The sequence below is a fragment of the Arvicola amphibius genome, chromosome 10 (genome assembly GCF_903992535.2).
Source record: "Arvicola amphibius chromosome 10, mArvAmp1.2, whole genome shotgun sequence".
In the NCBI taxonomy this organism is placed as follows: Eukaryota; Metazoa; Chordata; class Mammalia; order Rodentia; family Cricetidae; genus Arvicola; species Arvicola amphibius.
In genome coordinates this window covers 79,454,696-79,472,087 of record NC_052056.1, presented here as the reverse complement: position 1 = coordinate 79,472,087, position 17,392 = coordinate 79,454,696, and the positions used below count along the sequence as shown (strand labels likewise).

General features: G+C 45.4%; 1 protein-coding gene across 1 annotated transcript in view; it reads right to left on the bottom strand.

Annotated features, from left to right (window-relative positions):
• The window catches only part of Naa25 (N-alpha-acetyltransferase 25, NatB auxiliary subunit), a 51,055-nt gene extending 41,409 nt beyond the window's left edge, over positions 1-9,646 (bottom strand). Inside the window, exons 1-2 of the mRNA XM_038344823.1 lie at positions 9,551-9,646; positions 226-311 (exon numbers count right to left, since the gene is read on the bottom strand). Of these exons, the coding sequence (XP_038200751.1) occupies positions 226-311; positions 9,551-9,608 (144 nt within the window). The 5' untranslated portion in view covers positions 9,609-9,646. The remainder of the gene's footprint in view (positions 1-225; positions 312-9,550) is intronic.
• Positions 9,647-17,392: the final 7,746 nt, after the last annotated feature.

The window sequence follows — 17,392 nt, the reverse complement described above, 5'->3', positions numbered from 1 at the left end:
AAAATGAAAATGAGGAAGAATTATAAGTACAACTCACAACCCAGCATGATGGTGCAGGCCTTTCATTCCAACATTTGGGAAGCAGAAGCAGGTGGATCTCTGAGTCTGAAGTCAGTTTGGTCTACATACCAAGTTTCAGGCCAGCCTAGGCTACAGAGAGACGCTGACTCAAAAAATATACATATATATTACCCACAAATATAAGTAAAGGACAAATGGAATTACCTTCGCACAGTGAAGATCTTTGTGTTTCTTCAACAGTTTATCAGCTTGCTGAATTGCCATTTTATTATTCCCATTATCAAGATAATCTATTAAAAAAATAAGAGGTATCATAATATTTTACCAGCAAACATGAGAAATACAGTTGCCTTTAAGACTTTAGAAATATCCTGATTTTTTATTTAAAACATCATGGACCAGGTGGTGTTTGTTTGCACGGGTGGCAGAAGATCAGACTAGCTTCAAACTCACTAAGTAATCTAGGCTGGCCTTCAACTCATTGGGATCTTCTTGCCTCAGACTCCTAAGTACTGAGATTACAGTGCAACACCCCACCTCCACCCTTTTATACCAGTCCCCAGTTTAGGATTGTGAATTGAGTAGTTGAAGCCAGCCTGGGCTACATGCATAGCAAGGCCACCATTTTGTTGTTGTTGTTTTTTGGTTTTTTTTAAAATAGACTTTCTCTTAGATTAGTCATCTTTTTTAATCATTTATTTTATGTGCACTGGTGTTTGGCTTGTATGTGTGTCTGTGTGAGGATGTTAGATCCCCTAGAACTTGAGTTACAGGCAGTTGTGAGCTGCCATTATGGGTGCTGGAAATTGAACCCGGGTCCTCTGGAAGAACAGCCAGTGCTCTTAACTGCTGAGTCATTTCCCCAGCCCCTATTTTTGTTTTTTTAGATTAGCCATCTTTGATGAGCTCAAACTGTTAGGGTGATTATTTGATAAATAATCAAAGCTGGGGTCAGGACTAAGAACATTTCCCTATTGGCTCTGGAGGTGACAAGGCTGAGAAGGGGCTCCACTAGGGCTGGGAACATGGTAAGACCATATCTAAACCACAGAACTGCAGCCCACCCCAAGGGGAACATTTTTTAAAAGATTTATTTATGAATGCTTTGCTAGAATGCAGGTATGTGCACTATGTGTGTGTGCTTGTTGGATCCCCTGGAATTGGGGTTCCAGATGGTTGTGAGCCATTATGTGGGTTCTGGGAGTTGAACTCAGGTCCTATGTAAGAAAAACAAGTGCTCTTAACCACTGAACCATCTCTCCAGTTCCTTGATGGTTTCTTCCTGGTAACCATTAGCTACAACACTAGAAGTCTACATCAGAAAGCCATGGGCAACCCCATGGAAAAGCCTGAACATACGGAGTCTACGGATATCAGTGACCGCTCTAGAATTTCCACAGGACATAAGCAGGATGAGGATAAAGAAAATGTCACCTTCAGGCTCTGTTCATGTAAGAAAGAAAATCCAAAACAGGAAAAAAAGGGGGGAAAACTCCCTTTATCCAAGATCCCTTGTAAGTGGGGCTGGAATAATGCCTGCTCTTGCACAGGACCAGCATTGTTCCCGCACCAACATGGCAACTCACAATTACCTTTAACTGCCACTCCAGAGCATTCAATAGCCCCTTCTGGCCTCTTTGGGCACTACACACATGGGGTATAAACCCACACAAACACATACGTACATACACATAAATATACTTTTTTAAAAAATACAAAACTTAGAAGGAAGGGGCCACCTTGATGAAGTCTGTCTGTGGGATGAGGCTAAGGGACTCTCCTGCCTCTAGCCACAACTTAGTAGGGCTACAAAGCCAACAAGGTCTGCCCTGAAGAACATAATGAGCAAAAGAAAATCAAGTCTGATACCAACAGTGGTGGTATACACCTTTAATCACAGCACTCGGGAGGCAGAGGCAGGAGGACCTGAGAGTTTGAGGCCAGCCTGGTCTACAGAGTGAGTCCTAGGACAGCCAGGGCTACCCAGTGAAACCTTAGAGGGGTGGAGCTGAGGCTGACTTTCAACTTACATCACTGAGTCTCTAATATAAATCGCATAGCTCTCGAACAAACAGGTCAGTAAATATGATATCCAAAGTTAGTAAATCTTTTAAAAACTAATTCAAAGGCAATTGTAATTTGGCTAGGGACTGCTGCTACCCAGTAGTAAAAGGAGTCTGACAAATGAGCCTGCAGGAAGCCACAGAGGCAGAAACGGCACTGGCTACAGTGCAGCTTCACAGGGTATGTATGGTAAGCACCAGCCCAAAGGAAAGCATTCTTTTGGGTGCATCGTCCTCACAGACAGAACTAGAGAATCCCACAGCAAGATCCCAGAGGACTAGAACCCACGAGTCAGCTTTTCTGCAGCCAGTTTGACCCCACCTTGCCTTCTCTCACCTAGTTATCTTTACTAGTGTCTTTTTGTTTCTTCTTTTTAATTTCTTTTCCTTTTTTTAAAAGTTTTTTTTTAATTTATTATATTTAGAGCATTCTGCCTGTATATATGCCTACACACCAAAAGAGGGCACCAGATCTCATTATAGAGGGTTGTGAGCCACCATGTGGTTACTGGGAATTGAACTCCAGACCTCTGGAAGAGCAACCAGTGCTCTTAACCTCTGAGCCATCTTTCCAGCCCCTTTTGTTTCTTTTAAAGAAGTAGGGTGCATTTTATTTTTATTGTTTTCTCCCAGCAAGATACAAGTTTCCATTACTAATAAGAATATATATTATAATTATTGGAGTAGGGTGACATATTCTTTTTTAGGATCTCATGTATCTTGGCCAGAACTATATAGACAAGAATGACCTACAACTTTTTTTTTCTGGTTTGTTTATCTTTTGCTTTTCTCTTTCTTTTCTTTTAGGGACACGGTCTCCATGTAGCCTTGGCTAGGTGAAATTTGCTATGTACACCAAGCTGGCCTTGAACTCATAGAGGTCCACCTACCTCTTCCCACCTAACACTGGGATTAAAGAAGGGAAAAAATGTTACATTTGAGTATTTATCTATGTATGTGTGGCGTACACATGTGCCACAGTGAGTTCAAAGCCTGTCTGAAGAAAAAAAAAAAAAAAAAAAAGCCTGTCTGGTCTACATAGTAAGTTCCAGGCCAGCCAGGGCCACACAGTGAGACCCTGTCTACAAGAGAAAAAGAAACTGGCTGCCTGGGCTGGAGAGATGGCTCAGTGGTTAAGAGCATTGCCTGCTCTTCCAAAGGTCCTGAGTTCAATTCCCAGCAACTACATGGTGGCTCACATACATCTGTAATGAGGTTTGGTGCCTCTTCTAGCCTACAGACATACACACAGACAGAATGTTGTATACATCAGAAAGAAAGAAAGAAAGAAAGAAAGAAAGAAAGAAAGAAAGAAAGAAAGAAAGAAAGAAAGAAAGAAAGAAAGAAAGAAAGACAGACAGACAGACAGACAGACAGACAGACAGACAGACACTGCCTACCTGACATGGTGGTGCATGTCTGCCATCCCAGCAATCAGGAAGATGAACCAAGAGGATCAGGAGTTTGAGGCCAGTCTGGGCTATATAACAAGATTGCCTCAACAGTTCAAAAGTGTATCTATCTCCACATTGCCCTGTTCACCATTGTCCCCTTTTAAACCATTCCCAATACCTTGTCCACTTTGATGGACTATATCCACTCACACTGAGCCTAACTAAGAGCCTTTCCATCTTTCAAAAGGGAGCAGAGGGGCTGGGGAAATACTCAGTGCATAAGAGCATTGGCTGCTCACAAAGAGCTGGAATCTGACCCCCCTTCTTGCTTCCAGTCACCAGGTATGCATGAGATGCACAGACATACACACAGGCAAAACATCCAACACATTCAATAATAACTAAAATAATAAAAATAACACATTTTAAAATCTAACCCTAATTGCCACCCAATATTCACTAGCCTGATGAATGGTTGACTCCCTCAGTGCTTCCTGTTTCCTTTTAAACTAGAACAAGAGCTCAGCCTCCTATAACCCCAGCATCCAGAGAGGTAGAGGCAGGAATGTCAGCAGTTGAATGAAGGTCTTCCCTAGTAACAAAGCTAGTCTGTGGGCAACCTGGGCTACATGAAACTCAATCTCAAAAAAATAAATGAGCCGGGCAGTGGTGGCACATGCCTTTAATCCCAGCACTTGGGAGGCAGAGGCAGGCGGATCTCTGTGAGTTCGAGGCCAGCCTGGTCTACAAGAGCTAGCTCCAGGACAGGCTCCAACACTATAGAGAAACCCTGTCTCAAACAAAATAAATACATACATACATACATACATACATACATACATAAATGAAAGGGGCTGGAGAGATGGCTCAGAGGTTAAGAGCACTGGCTGCTCTTCCAGAATTCCTGAGTTCAATTCTTAGCAACCACATGGTGACTCACAACCATCTGTTATGAGATCTGGTGCCCTCTCCTTGACTGTAGGCATATAAGCAGACAGAATATTGTATATATAATAAATCTTTTAAAAAAATAATAAATGAAAAAGGCAAACCTCTCAAAGAAAAACCAAAACAAGCTTCCTAGCATCCTTACAGGACCGGAGTCCTTGTCCACTGCCATCTGGGCCTGCTTCCACTCTAGCCACTGTAACTCCCACCACAGAAGTCTTCTGCTTGTGTCCTCAGCGGACCATACTCTAGGGGTGTTCACTGCTATTTCCCTCATTCCACATTCAAAGTAGAACATTACATCTACAAGGCTGTTTTGAGACCTGCTCTTAACAGCCCAGATGCCCACACTTCAACACTTCATGATCAGCTCTCAGCACAAAAACAGCTATTAAATGTCTGGGCTGTCAATGGAGCTCAGTGGACCCCAACACTGCATGTGGTGTGCCGGGCAGTGGTGGCACATGCCTTTAATCCCAGCACTCGGGAGGCAGAGGCAGGCAAATCCCTGTGAGTTTGAGGCCTGGTCTACAAAAGCTAGTTCCAGGACATCTAGGACCCTGTCTTGAAAAACCAAAAAAGACTGCGTGTGGTGACAGAGCCTGTGATCCCAGCACACAGTTGAGGCAAAAGGATCTGAAGTTCAGGGTTATCCTTAGCTATACAGTCAAGTTCTAGTGTCACCCTGAGCTTTGTGAGACACTCCATCAAAAAAAATCATATGTGTGCGTTATGTACACACACATTATAGTAGTAATACACATTACGATAAAAATCACTTACAAGGGTTAACAAGTAGGTCACTCATGACCATGAAATTCCATTACACTCTATCCCACACAGAAATTTTTGAAGAAGTGTTTTCTTTTTCCCCCTGCCCCAGTACTGAGGGCTGAACCTGTGGCCTATACACACTAGTCAGACACTATCACTGAGCTACATCCCCATCTAGACACAGCTTTTAAGTAATTGTGTTTTCACTACAGAAGAAAGGATCTTGTACCAAGTGAAATTTCTACAGAAGTCAAAATGGGCTGGAAAGATAGCTCAGGAGGTAAAATGTTCATCATGCAAAATGAGGACTAGGTTTGATCCCTTGATCAAGTAAAAAGGAGAGCTACAGTAGCATACATTTGTAATCCCAGTGCTGGAGAGCAGAGACAGGACAGACCCCCCCCCCCGGGAGGGTCTCAGTCAGCCTCAACTACCTAGCAAGTGCCAGGCCATAAAGAGACCCAGAGTCCAAAAACAAGGTAGATGGTGCCTGAGGAATGACAGCCAAGGTTGACTTCTGGCTCCACATATATACACACTCATATGTACACCAACACACAAAAATGACACCTTGTCACTTCTAAGACTCACATAGTTAATACTTCCCAACAAAAGACTCGGAATAAATATTATCCTTGACTGAACACTTCATGTTTTAATGACCTGCCCTAATATTTGACCAGACACCCAAGGGAAACAGCCCAAATCATAAAAGAAGTGACTATCACTGGAGAGCCTACTGAAATCATGCCACACCTGACTGTATAAGACTGGAGGTACAACAGATTTGAACAATGGGTCATGTGTGAGCATGTGTGTGTTCACAGGTTGGTGCTGTACCTGAAGCTCTCTCCTAACACCATGAGGGTCCCCAGGATGAACCTTGCTCGGTGCCTTTACCTGCTGACCCTTCTCACAGCCCCAGCATCAGAATAATGGCAGTAATGAAAAGCACTGTGCTGCCCACCCACACCAAAGTGCCCACTGGTGAGAACTACCCAGCAAGAGGTCATTTCAAGAAGGCAGGAGGATGGGGTGGTACTAGCCTTTAATGGGAACACTCATGTGACTGAGACAGGAGGGTCTCAAGTTTGAGGCCAGCATGAGCAATTTAGGGAGCTCTAGTATGGACTACAGAAGCCTGTGTTTAACCCCAGCCCTACAACTCACTTCTTACAACCCTGAGCCTGCTATCTGTCCAGCCTTCAGTTCCCTGCAGTGACCAGCTCTCAGTTAATGCAGTTACTGAACATCAGGCCCTGCTGAGTTCCATAATGATGAACTTGGTCACGGGTTAGCTAGTTCAGCCTGGATTTGAGGATTAGAAGTTGTTTAGGAGCATTAATGTGTCTGACAACAAAGTTCAGGAGCTCTACAGTCTGAAAGCTGTGCAAGGCCCAGTTCTGCCACTTTATAGTAGCCCCTCAGAAGCCCTCCTCTACTCTCCCCACTAGCTGAAACAAAAGCTACATAATTCAGACTTTAGGTCTCAGAATATGACCTGTCACTTCTGGTTAATAAATACATCCTGATGTTTGGCAATGTGAAATGGTTTCTTACTGAACAATTCAAAACACTATTCCTCGTAACTGAATGTAAGACCAATAGTATTCTCCTTGGTCTTCAAGAACAAAGTTATGAATCTAATTGTTCTTTTTTTAAAATATTTATTTATTCTGTATACAATATTCTGTCTGTGTGTATGCCTGCAGGCCAGAAGAGGGCACTAGATCTCATTAAAGATGGTTGTGAGCCACCATGTGGTTGCTGGGAATTGAACTCAGGACCTTTGGAAGAGCAGACAATGCTCTTAACCACTGAGCCATCTCTCCAGCCCCCAAATCTAATTATTCTTGAGTCTTTTGTAAAAGTTCAGAAAAATGAGAAGTTTTGCAGGTGGTGTCTGTGTAAGGATGATTCATAAACCATGAACCCTAAATTTAGGTTTTACTTTCTATTACCCAGAAGTAGAAGGGCAGCTACAAGCCAGAGGTTAGCCTGATCTACACAGGGACTTCTCTGCCTTATGCAAAGGCAGGAGGATGTTTAGCAATGGGGAAATCTGAGTAGGCAAATCAAAGTGATGCAATTTCTAATACAGTGGTTAAGACAGTGTGCCTGAGCTGGGCCATGGTAGCCCATGCCTTTAATCCCAGCACTCAGAAGGCAAAAGTAGGCGGATCTCTGTGAGTATGAAGCTAACTTAGTCTACACAGTGAGTTCCAGGACAGCCAGGGCTACACAGTGAAACCCAGTCTGGAAAACAAAGAAACAAACCAGTGTGCTTCAAGTTCAAACTCAAGTTCAAGAAGCATTAGCTTTAGATAAATTACATAAGAGCAATAAAACTTGCTTCTCCAGCTGTTTCGGGGGGGGGGGGTCTGAAGAAATGCGTAAGGTTAACTGAGACACCCCAGGTAAAAAAGCTCAAGGGCACTGACTGACTTAAGATCCTTCTTAGACTGACTGTTCTGAACTTTATTATTATCATTATCCACCACACAGGGCCAGCAGTGCTAGGAACAGGTAATGTGAAGGTAAGCCACCACACAGCACAGCACCTAAGAGCCAGTGAGATGGCTCAGCGGCTGAGGGCACCTGCTGCCATTACTGACGGCCGGAATTTAATTCCCAGAATTCACATGATAGGAGAGGACCAACTCCCTCTTGCAAGGTGTCCTCTGAACTCCAGAAGTGTTGGGTGTGTGACCACACCCAACGACACACACCCAAAAATATTTCAACAAGTATAATTTTAAAAATGTACCAAATATATATGCATATATAAAATTATGACCACTAGACATAAACCCACATGCTTGTAATCCCAACAGATGGAAAGCAGAGGTACAGCTGAAAGTTTGAGTCCAGCCAGGAAACTTAATGAAACCTCCTTGTCTTAAAAAAAAGAGCAGTCAAGCCGGGTGGTGGTGGCACACCCCTTTAATCCCAGCATTCAGGAAAAAAGCAGGTGAGGTGATCTCTATGAGTTCCAGGCCAGCCAAGGGCTACACAGTGTGATCCTCTCACGGGGGGGGGAAAAAAGAGGGAAAAAAACCACCAACAACAATAGGGGCTGGGAAAACGGCTCGGTTTTTAAGAGCACTGGCTACCTGGCTACTCTTCCATAAAATCCCAGTTCAGGTCCCAGCACCCACAAAGTGGCTTACAAGTCTGTAACTCTAGTTCTAGGGGATCCTAATGCCCTCTTTGGCCACCAGGAACGCACGTGGTGCACAGACATCATGAAAACAAAATACCCATAGGCGTACAACAGTGGGGGGAAAAACAAGTAAAGAAAGGACAAAGAAAAAGCCAGGACCATTTGTACCAACTTGAGAGAAACACAAGCATCCCCTCTGCCAAGAAAAAAATAAATAAAAACATTTAAAAAGCCAAAACGCAGTCACACTGAAAATGTGAGGTCGACTTTAGCAAGAAACCACTGACCTTGAATCTTCCTCAACCAGTGTACCTGAGACAAGACCATACAACCATCAATGAGGAAAAGGCAACGCAAAAAGGAAGCACTTCCAATAACAGACCACTCAATTATTGCAAAGTGTTCCTCTCCGACTCAATTCTGGGATTCTTTTATTCCACCAGGGAAGGAAGATGACATCAAGATTCATCTGAAAGCCTGTGGGTTTGGGACGAGGGCCGTGGAGAGGGATCTACTAAGCACGCGGAAGGAAAGCTGCAGAGAAAAACCAGACGCGGTGCAGAAAGGAAAATCCCTCCAGCAGTCAGGCCCGCACCTCCGACACCAGTTACCGCCATCTCTTCCCCGCTATTCTAGGGACCCCCCTCCCCCCCGCCTCCCACGTGTGCCCAGAGCAGCTGTTCCTGCACTGAGTAGCATCAGGATGGGGCTCGATCTGGGTGACCTTGCATCAGTCCCTTCCTTTCTCTGGGCCTCAGTTTCTCCGCGTGCACCAGACCTCATCAGTCTGACAAATCCCGGGCATTCATCCTCGTTAACAAAATCACTACCACTGGGACATCCTTCCCTCAGGAAGGCGCTCCCACCTCATACCGGAGCCGGTTGTCACCAGCAAGAAAGACCACGGCCTCCCAGGGAGCCGCTGGAATAAAGCGACCTAGTGGTCTCGCAGGAAGGGCGCGTCCCGCGCGTCCTGACAGCTGCGTGCACCCGCCGGTGCCACTCAGGGACGAGCTTCGCCGGCCGGCGCCTACGCGAGGCCGAGGCTGCGGCCTAGCGGCCCGCGCGGCCCGCCCCCTCCGCTCCCCACGCTGCGCGCGCCCCCGGCGGCCCTCTTGGGCCTTTGCTCCAGGCAGGGCAGGCCTCGGCTTGCTCCACTGGCCAGCAGGCCGGCTCCAGGTACTCACCGTAAATGGGCCGGAGGCGCCGGTCGTTAGGGTCCTGCACATGGCCCCGCGTCGCCATGATGACAAGCGCAGAACCGCAGTGCGCACGCGCTGGGCAAGCCCCCGGGAAGGGACCGTTAAAGGGCCAGCGTCGATCTCGTTGGTGTATCGCGATAGTGAAGGGTCGCTGCGACGGAGTGCGCCTGCGCCGAAAGGGACGTTCACCTCCCCTTTAATTGGAGCTGTGGTTAGATTTTTGCCGGTTTAATAATCTGGACCCCAGCCGGGCGGTGGTGGCGCACGCCTTTAATCCCAGCACTCGGGAGGCAGAGGCAGGCGGATCTCTGAGTTCGAGGCCAGCCTGGTCTACAAGAGCTAGTTCCAGGACAGGCTCTAGAAACTACAGGGAAACCCTGTCTCGAAAAACCAAAAAAAATAAAAAATAAAAAATAAAATAAATAAAAAAAAAAATAATCTGGACCCCAGGGGCGGTTGTTGCTGTTGGTGGCTTTTGCCCTTGAGAGGAAGAGGCGTGGAAAGCGAAAATGCGATTTAATCCCATTGACTTTACTTCAAGAAGAACCAGTTGGTCTTGGCTTTGGTCATGGAGTCGCCGGGAAGTCCTGGGTGAGCCTTGGGAAAGAGAGCTTGCCCTACAGAGAAACTACAAAAAGTTTACAAGTCCCTTCCTTGGACTCACAATTCCGTGTGTGTCCAGACACTAGTGAAGTTGTTTTGATTAGTTTAATTTTCATAATGCACTAGACGTTATCATGATCTTTCCTCTTTACAGATTTGTTACACCACACAAGGTTATGAATGCTAATTATTTCCAAAGTCATTTTAGGCGTCAAGATCTACAAGGAGTTTAAGGTGCACACCTTTAATCCCAGTACTTGGGAGGCCGAGGCAGGCTGATCTCGGAAAATTCGAGGCTAACCTGGTCTACAGAGTGAGTTCCAAGACAGCCAAGGCTATATAGAGATCCTGTCTCAAATAAATAAATAAATAAATAGAAATAAGTAAATACATTTTCCTACCAGGTGGTTGCCTGCCATTTTGTCTGCGGACATTCCAAATAAATCTTCCTCTTTGCACCAACAATTTTACCTCAATTCATAGAGCCTCTTCTCCAGCAGCATGTTGTGACTTGGCTGTCCTAACACTTGCACAGAAAGGTGAATCTAGTCGCTTTTTTCAATGACACTAAGTAGTGATATGTAGGATGTATATAATCCTAGCCCTGGAAGAACTAAGGAAAGAGGATAGAGTCAAAGTGAGTCTGAACTAGCTACATAGTAAGACCCTGTCTCAAGAGAGGGAGAGAGAAGAAATGATTCATGTTGAAGTTGCTTTGGTTTAGGGATTTAAAACATGACACAATGCATACTTGTGTCACGACAATACATAGTGCCCTATACATAAGTATAACTATTAATGAATTGATTTTAAGTTTTGAAGGCTTAACATTGGTTATTTCATGCTTGTGTTTGGGCATTCTGGTACTATTGCAAATGTGGGGGGCAGGGTGAGAGAACAATTGAAGAGTCAGTTCTTGCCGGGTGGTGGTGGCGCACGCCTTTAATCCCAGCACTCTGGAGGCAGAGGCAGACAATCTGTGTGAGTTAAAGGCCAGCCTGGTCTACAGAGCGAGTTCCAGAACTGGCTCCATAGCTAAAAAGAGTCAGTTCTCTCCCTTTACCATGTGGATGTTGGTTAGGTCTTCAGGCTTGGTGAAAAGTACCTTTACCTTCTAAGCCATCTTGCTGCCTGTCATTTAGAAACAGTAGAAAAAACAGGTTCTGGAGACACATGCCTTTAATCCAGCACTCAAGAGGCAGAGGCAGGAGGATCTCTATGTTTGAGGCTAGCCTTGTCTACCAAGTGAGTTCCAGGACAGCCAGGGCTACATAGAGAAATTAAAAAAAAAAGATGACCTGGGTTCAGTTCCCAGCACCACAATTGTCTGTCATTCTAGTTCCAGGGGGTCAGAGCCCTCTTCTGACCTCTGGGCACTGCATGCAGGTGGTGCACAGACATACATGCAGACAAAACACTCATACACATAAATAAATAAATACTTTAATTTTTAAAGAATGTTTGCATCCAAATTAAACGCACACACCAGAATCAACACCCACACACAGGACTTGGCCTAGACTTGGAGTCTTTAATTCCAAGGCTGGGGTAGTACACAGAATTATGTAAAGATCTGTGTGTGCACAGCACGTGTGTACCTGACTAGCCAAGAGGAAGATGTCAGCTGTCCCGCTCTATCCTTCTCCATCTTATTCACTTGAGACAGGGTTTCTCATCCTAACTTGGAGCTGGCTATTTTTCAACTACGTTGGCAGCCAGCAAGCCCCTGCCATCCCCCTGTCAGCTCACAGCCCCACCCCAAACACTAGGGTTAAGATACACTAAGCCAAGCCTGGCCTTTCCATGGGTGCTAAAGATCAAAGCTAGGTCCTCATGCTTGTTCACCAAGCTCCTACCCAGTGAACCAGCACCCTGACTTACTGTTTCTTTTTCTACTGGGGGGCAGGGTCAGAGATCCGCCTGCCTCTGTTTTCCAAGTTCTGGGATTAAAGGCTAGCACCACCAGTGCCCGACTATGTTTTTTTTTTTTCTTTCATATGTATGGGTGCTTGCTTACATGTATGCCGTGTACTACATACGTGTGCCTGATGCTATCAAAGGGTAGAAGAGTGTTGGATCCCCTGGAACTAGAGTTACAGCAGGTTTCTGAGCCACAGTGTGGGTCCTGGGAACCAAACTCTGGTCCACAGGAGTGAAAACAGTGCTCTTGCCTGCTGGGCTATCTCTGCAGCTTCTAATTTTGGATTTTTGAGACAGGGTCTCATGTAGCCTAGGCTAGCTTAAAGTCCTGACTTCCTGCCTCGACTTCAATTCTTTTTTTTCCTTTGGTTTTTTTGAGACAGGGTTTCTCTGTGTTGCTTTGGAGCCAGTCCTGGAACTAGCTCTTGTAGACCAGGCGGGCCTCGAACTCACAGAAATTCACCTGCCTCAGCCTCCCAAGGGCTGGGATTAAAGGCGTGCACCACCACTGCCCGGCAACTTCCTCAGTTCTTGAACTACAGTTGTATGCCACCACACTAGCTTGGGGTTCTGTTATTGTTGTTTGGTTTGGTGGTTTGGGAAATTGGCTCTGAATCGTCATGCATGCTGGGTGAACACTCTGCCACTAAACCACATCCCTAGCACTCTTTGCTTTTTGTTTTTAGACAGAGGGCTCCATTGAGTTGTCCAGGCTGGCCTTACTTGAACTTGCTTTGCAGTCTGGGCTAGTCTCTTCCTTGGCTTTCCAGAAAGCTGGGACTACAGATCTGCCACACCATGCCAGCCTGAATCACACGGAAGTTTGTGACCCAAATACTCTGCAAACTGTTGGCCAAATTGAACTAAGAATGGTGTTTTTATTTGTAAATTGGTAAAAAACAAAAGTCATGCTTGCTGGGTATGCTGGTGTACATCTTTAATCCCAGCACTCTGGAGGCAGAAGCAGGCAGATATCTGTGAGTTGAAGGCCAGCCTGGTCTATGTAGCAAGTTCCTGGACAGTCAGAACTCTATAGAAAGACCTTGTCTCAAAATATTTCTTTTAGTTTAAATTGTATGTATGTGTGGTATCTCTGTATGGGTTTGTACAGATGATCACTGGAGCCCAAGGAGGCCAGCGGCATCACATTTTCTCTGGAGCTGCAGTGGTGGTTGTCAGCTGCCCAATATGGATGTTGGGAAACAAAAATCCGGTGCTCTTACCTGCTGAACCATCTCTCTAGCATTGAAAATTTCTCACATCTTGTTTATTTTTTATTTTAAAACTTTTATTATTTAACTAGGCAGTGGTGGTGCATGCCTTTAATTCCAGCACTGGGCGGGGGAGAGGGTGGGCAGAGGCAGGAGGATCTCTGTGAGTTTGAGGCCAGCCTGGTCTACAAGAGAGTTCCAGGACTGGCTCCAAAGCTACAGAGAAACCCTGTCTCGAAAAACCAAAATCTTTTATTATTGATGTATGTGTGTGCAGGAGTGTATGCACAGGAGTGTGCCCAAGCACACAAGACACCAAGAAGAGGCATCAGGTCTGTTGTCTTCTGGCACACATCTGATAACAGACATACATACGAGCAAGCATTTATGCATACACATAAAATAAAGATAACAAATAAATGGATAATGACAGCTGCAGTTGACTTCTAACCTCCACACACGCACACACAATTAAAATAAATTTTGCTGAGCCCTGCTCTAGATTGTTGAACAGTATTTAAACAAATAAATAACCCAAAGACAGAGTTCCCTGAGTCAAGCACCATGACACTTGGCTGTAATCCCATCCTTTGAAGATGGACAGTTCCAGGGAAGCCTGGGCTCATGAGACCTTGTCTAAAACAAAACTCTACTATCCCTAGCAGATGGCGGTCTACACTTTTAATCCTAACTAACTCAGGTGGCAGGGGCAGGCAGATGGATCTTTGTGAGTTCTAGGCTAGTCAGGGCTTCATAGAGAGATCCTGATTCAAAATAATAATAACAATAATAATAATAATAATAAATCACTACTAAGATAAGATTTTTTCAGGCAAAATATAATTAGAGCATGTGTAGCCAATTCACTGTGTCTGAAAGTCAGGTTCTACTGGGTGTCCTATACTACACTTGCTAAACAGGAGCAGAACAACCTTAAGGGGAAATCCCATGATTCTGTGCTTCCAATATCCTGCTGCAGAGCCAGGCTTGGAGGCACAAGTCTGTAACCCATTACAGGCAGAGGCAGGTAGATGTCTAAGTTTGAGGCCAGTCTGGTCTACAGAGTGAGTTCTAGGACAGCCAGGGCTGTTAACACAGAGAAACCCTGTCTCAAAAAAAATTTTAAAAAAATTGTAGAGTGTAAAAAACAAACCACTTTTGGGTGTAGGGAGAGAAAGGATGGAGCTGAGATGGCTCTTGGCCAGGTCTGTGGCCACTCGGCTCTGTCCTTACTGTTGCCTCTGTTGTTAGTGCAGCATGGAAACATGGACTGGCCTAGCAGCTATCTCCCTGGTCTTGGCAAGGCTCGGGGTGCCAAGGACCTCCTAAGAGGAGCTTCTAGCCCTTACTGGCTATATTTCCTTGTACGCTGAAAGTCTGCTTGGGATCTAAGCATGATGAATCATCCCTTCTGCCTTTCCCGTTCCCATCCTTTGTCTTCAGAGCCTAAAGGGAACCCAGGTGCCAACTGGGGGCCTGTCCTTACCTGCTCCGCAGAAGGCTGCTTCCACACCCTTTCAAAGAAAGGCCTAAGTCATCTTGGGGCCTAAAGGGACTCTCTAGGAGGGTAAATACCCCGTTGTTCTACTGTTGAGAACCTAGACCATCCATAGACCACACTACAAACATTAAAAGTTTGGCATACAGCAGGTGCTCATTAAATGGTGCCTTCAACTTCCTTCCCCACCTAGACCAGAGGAGTTGCGGCATTTGGAGCAGCGTTGAGCATTGCTCTTGAGAGAGGCCGTCTTTGAAATGGATAGAGAAGTCGATGGGTGCACTGCTCTGTGTATCACAAGCTGGGGATACAGGAAGTGACATCGATGCAGGACTTGGAGGTGGTGGCTCTGGGTATCTTGTCCAATGAACTCTGATAGTTTTTCTCTTTGGTCTTGACCTCCTGGTACCTACCTCCTGCAAACCTTTCACCCCTCACAGAATAAATAGAAAAGTGTTGTATATGTCTGCACAGGCCAAAGGATGGTGGTGTCAGATCCCCTGAAGCTGGAGTTACAGACCGTTGTGAGCCAAGATCTAGGTGCTAGGAATTGAACCTTGGTACTCTGCAAGGGCAGCCAGTATGCACTCCTCAGCTAACTCTCCAGTCCCCCCCCCCAAAAAAAAAAACTTAAAGAAGAAGAGTTGAGATAAGGTGGTTATGGTCTTGCTCTGCAAATATATGAGGAGTGAATTTTCCTCACCAAAATGGAGAAGGTAGCTTTCTAGTTAATCCGGAGCCGAAGTTGTTTGTTGCAATTCTAACTGTATCCACCAGGTGGCACACGAGCACGAAATTGCCTCTGCTATTTTCAAGATTAGAAAGGAGTTTTAATTTTTCTTCTTTAAAAAAATAGCAAATGTAATGGGGGTAGGGGGTCAGATGTATATCGCCTTTGTATTTGTGTGTTAAGGAGCATGTTTGCGTGGGTACACGTGTGTGCGTGTTCCTGACTTTATCCTCCAGGCACCACCTTTACTGTGTTTTGAGACATGATCTTTCACAAGACCATGGGCTTACTGGGCAGAGATCCCCAAGGGTCTGCTTGTGGCTTCCTCCCCAGCATCAGAATATCAAGCCTGTGTCTTCCTTCATACAGGGCTTTCTACATGGGTTCGAGGGTTCCAAGTAGGGTCCTTACATTTGCTCTGCAAGCACTCGACCCACTTAGCCATTTTTCTAGCCCTATTTCTGGACTTTTGGAGACTTTCTCACTATGTAGCCAAGGCGGACCTCAAATTTACAGCAGTAATCCTGCCTCAGCTACTTAGAGTGCTGAAATTAAAGTTGTGAGTCCCTTTGTTAGGTTTTTTTTTTTTTTTTTTTTTTTTTTTTTTTTTTTGTTTTTCGAGACAGAGTTTATAGCTTTGGAGCCTGTCCTGGAACTATCTCTTGTAGACCAGGCTGGCCTCAAACTCACAAAGATCCTCCTGCCTCTGCCTCCCGAGTGCTGGGATTAAAGGTGTGAGCCACCATGTCCGGGTTCTTTTTAAAAGTAAGGTCTTGTGTAGCCCAGGGTGGTCTTGAATTCCCTATGTATCTGAGAAATTCTTAAACTCCTCCTAAATACTGAGCTTACACATGTGTGCCATCATGTTGGGCAGTGGAATGTACTTCCTTAGATAGGGCTAGGAGAGAAAAGAGTTTTCTAGAAAAAAAGAAAAAAGAAACAGAATCTTAATACATGTGTATGAAGCTGTCAAGGTCAGGGATGGAACCACAGCTCCTAGGAACTCTGCCTAGCAACCAGGCAGCCTGGAAAGAGTCCCTACATGCTCTGAGGACTATGGTCCAATCCCTGTCGTCCTCATGAATATGTATGAGTCCCCAGATGTCAGCTGAACCCCCTCCTTCCTGCTCAAACACCACAAAATCCCCCCCCCCTCTTTCTCTCTCTGCCTTGTTCTTACCCCCAGTAGCTGGCATTATCTTCAGCATTCTTCTTTGGAACTGGAAAAATTATGTGCACTTTGCATTTCAGGGTCCAAGGATACACCCACAGAATGTTCCAGAGCCTGGCACTTCCAATAGGAAACTGACTTGTAGTAGTGGTTTTGCAACTATGTCCCCAGCGATGATGGGTATTCTCATGACTATGGAAAAAAATAAAACAAAACACACAAAGGCTGAGGCAGGCACTGTGCACAGCACAGCACAGCACAGCTCAGCACAGCACAGCACAGCACAGCACAGCTCGTGACCTCCAGGAGAGGAAAGGGAGGAAGGAAAAGAGGCTGCACATGCAGCATAGTGGATAGAGGGTTTGCCTAGAAGAACCCGGTTCAAGTCCCAGGACTATGTAAGATGTGGTGGCACACACCTGTTCCTCCAGCACTTGTGAGGCAAGGCAGAGGGCTTTCTACAAGTTTACACCTACATCGTGATTGCCAGGTCAGCTAAGGCTATATAGGGAAGCATGGCAGGAGAGATGAAAGAGAGGGAGAGAGAGAGGGAGATTTAACTTATCCAAAGGTTACCACCACCTGATAGATGAGTGCAATGTGATATATCGATATGATGAAGTATTCAGTCTGAGCATGGCACCTCACACTTGGAAGCTCAGGGTTTAGAAGGCTGAGTCAGGAAGACTGCCTT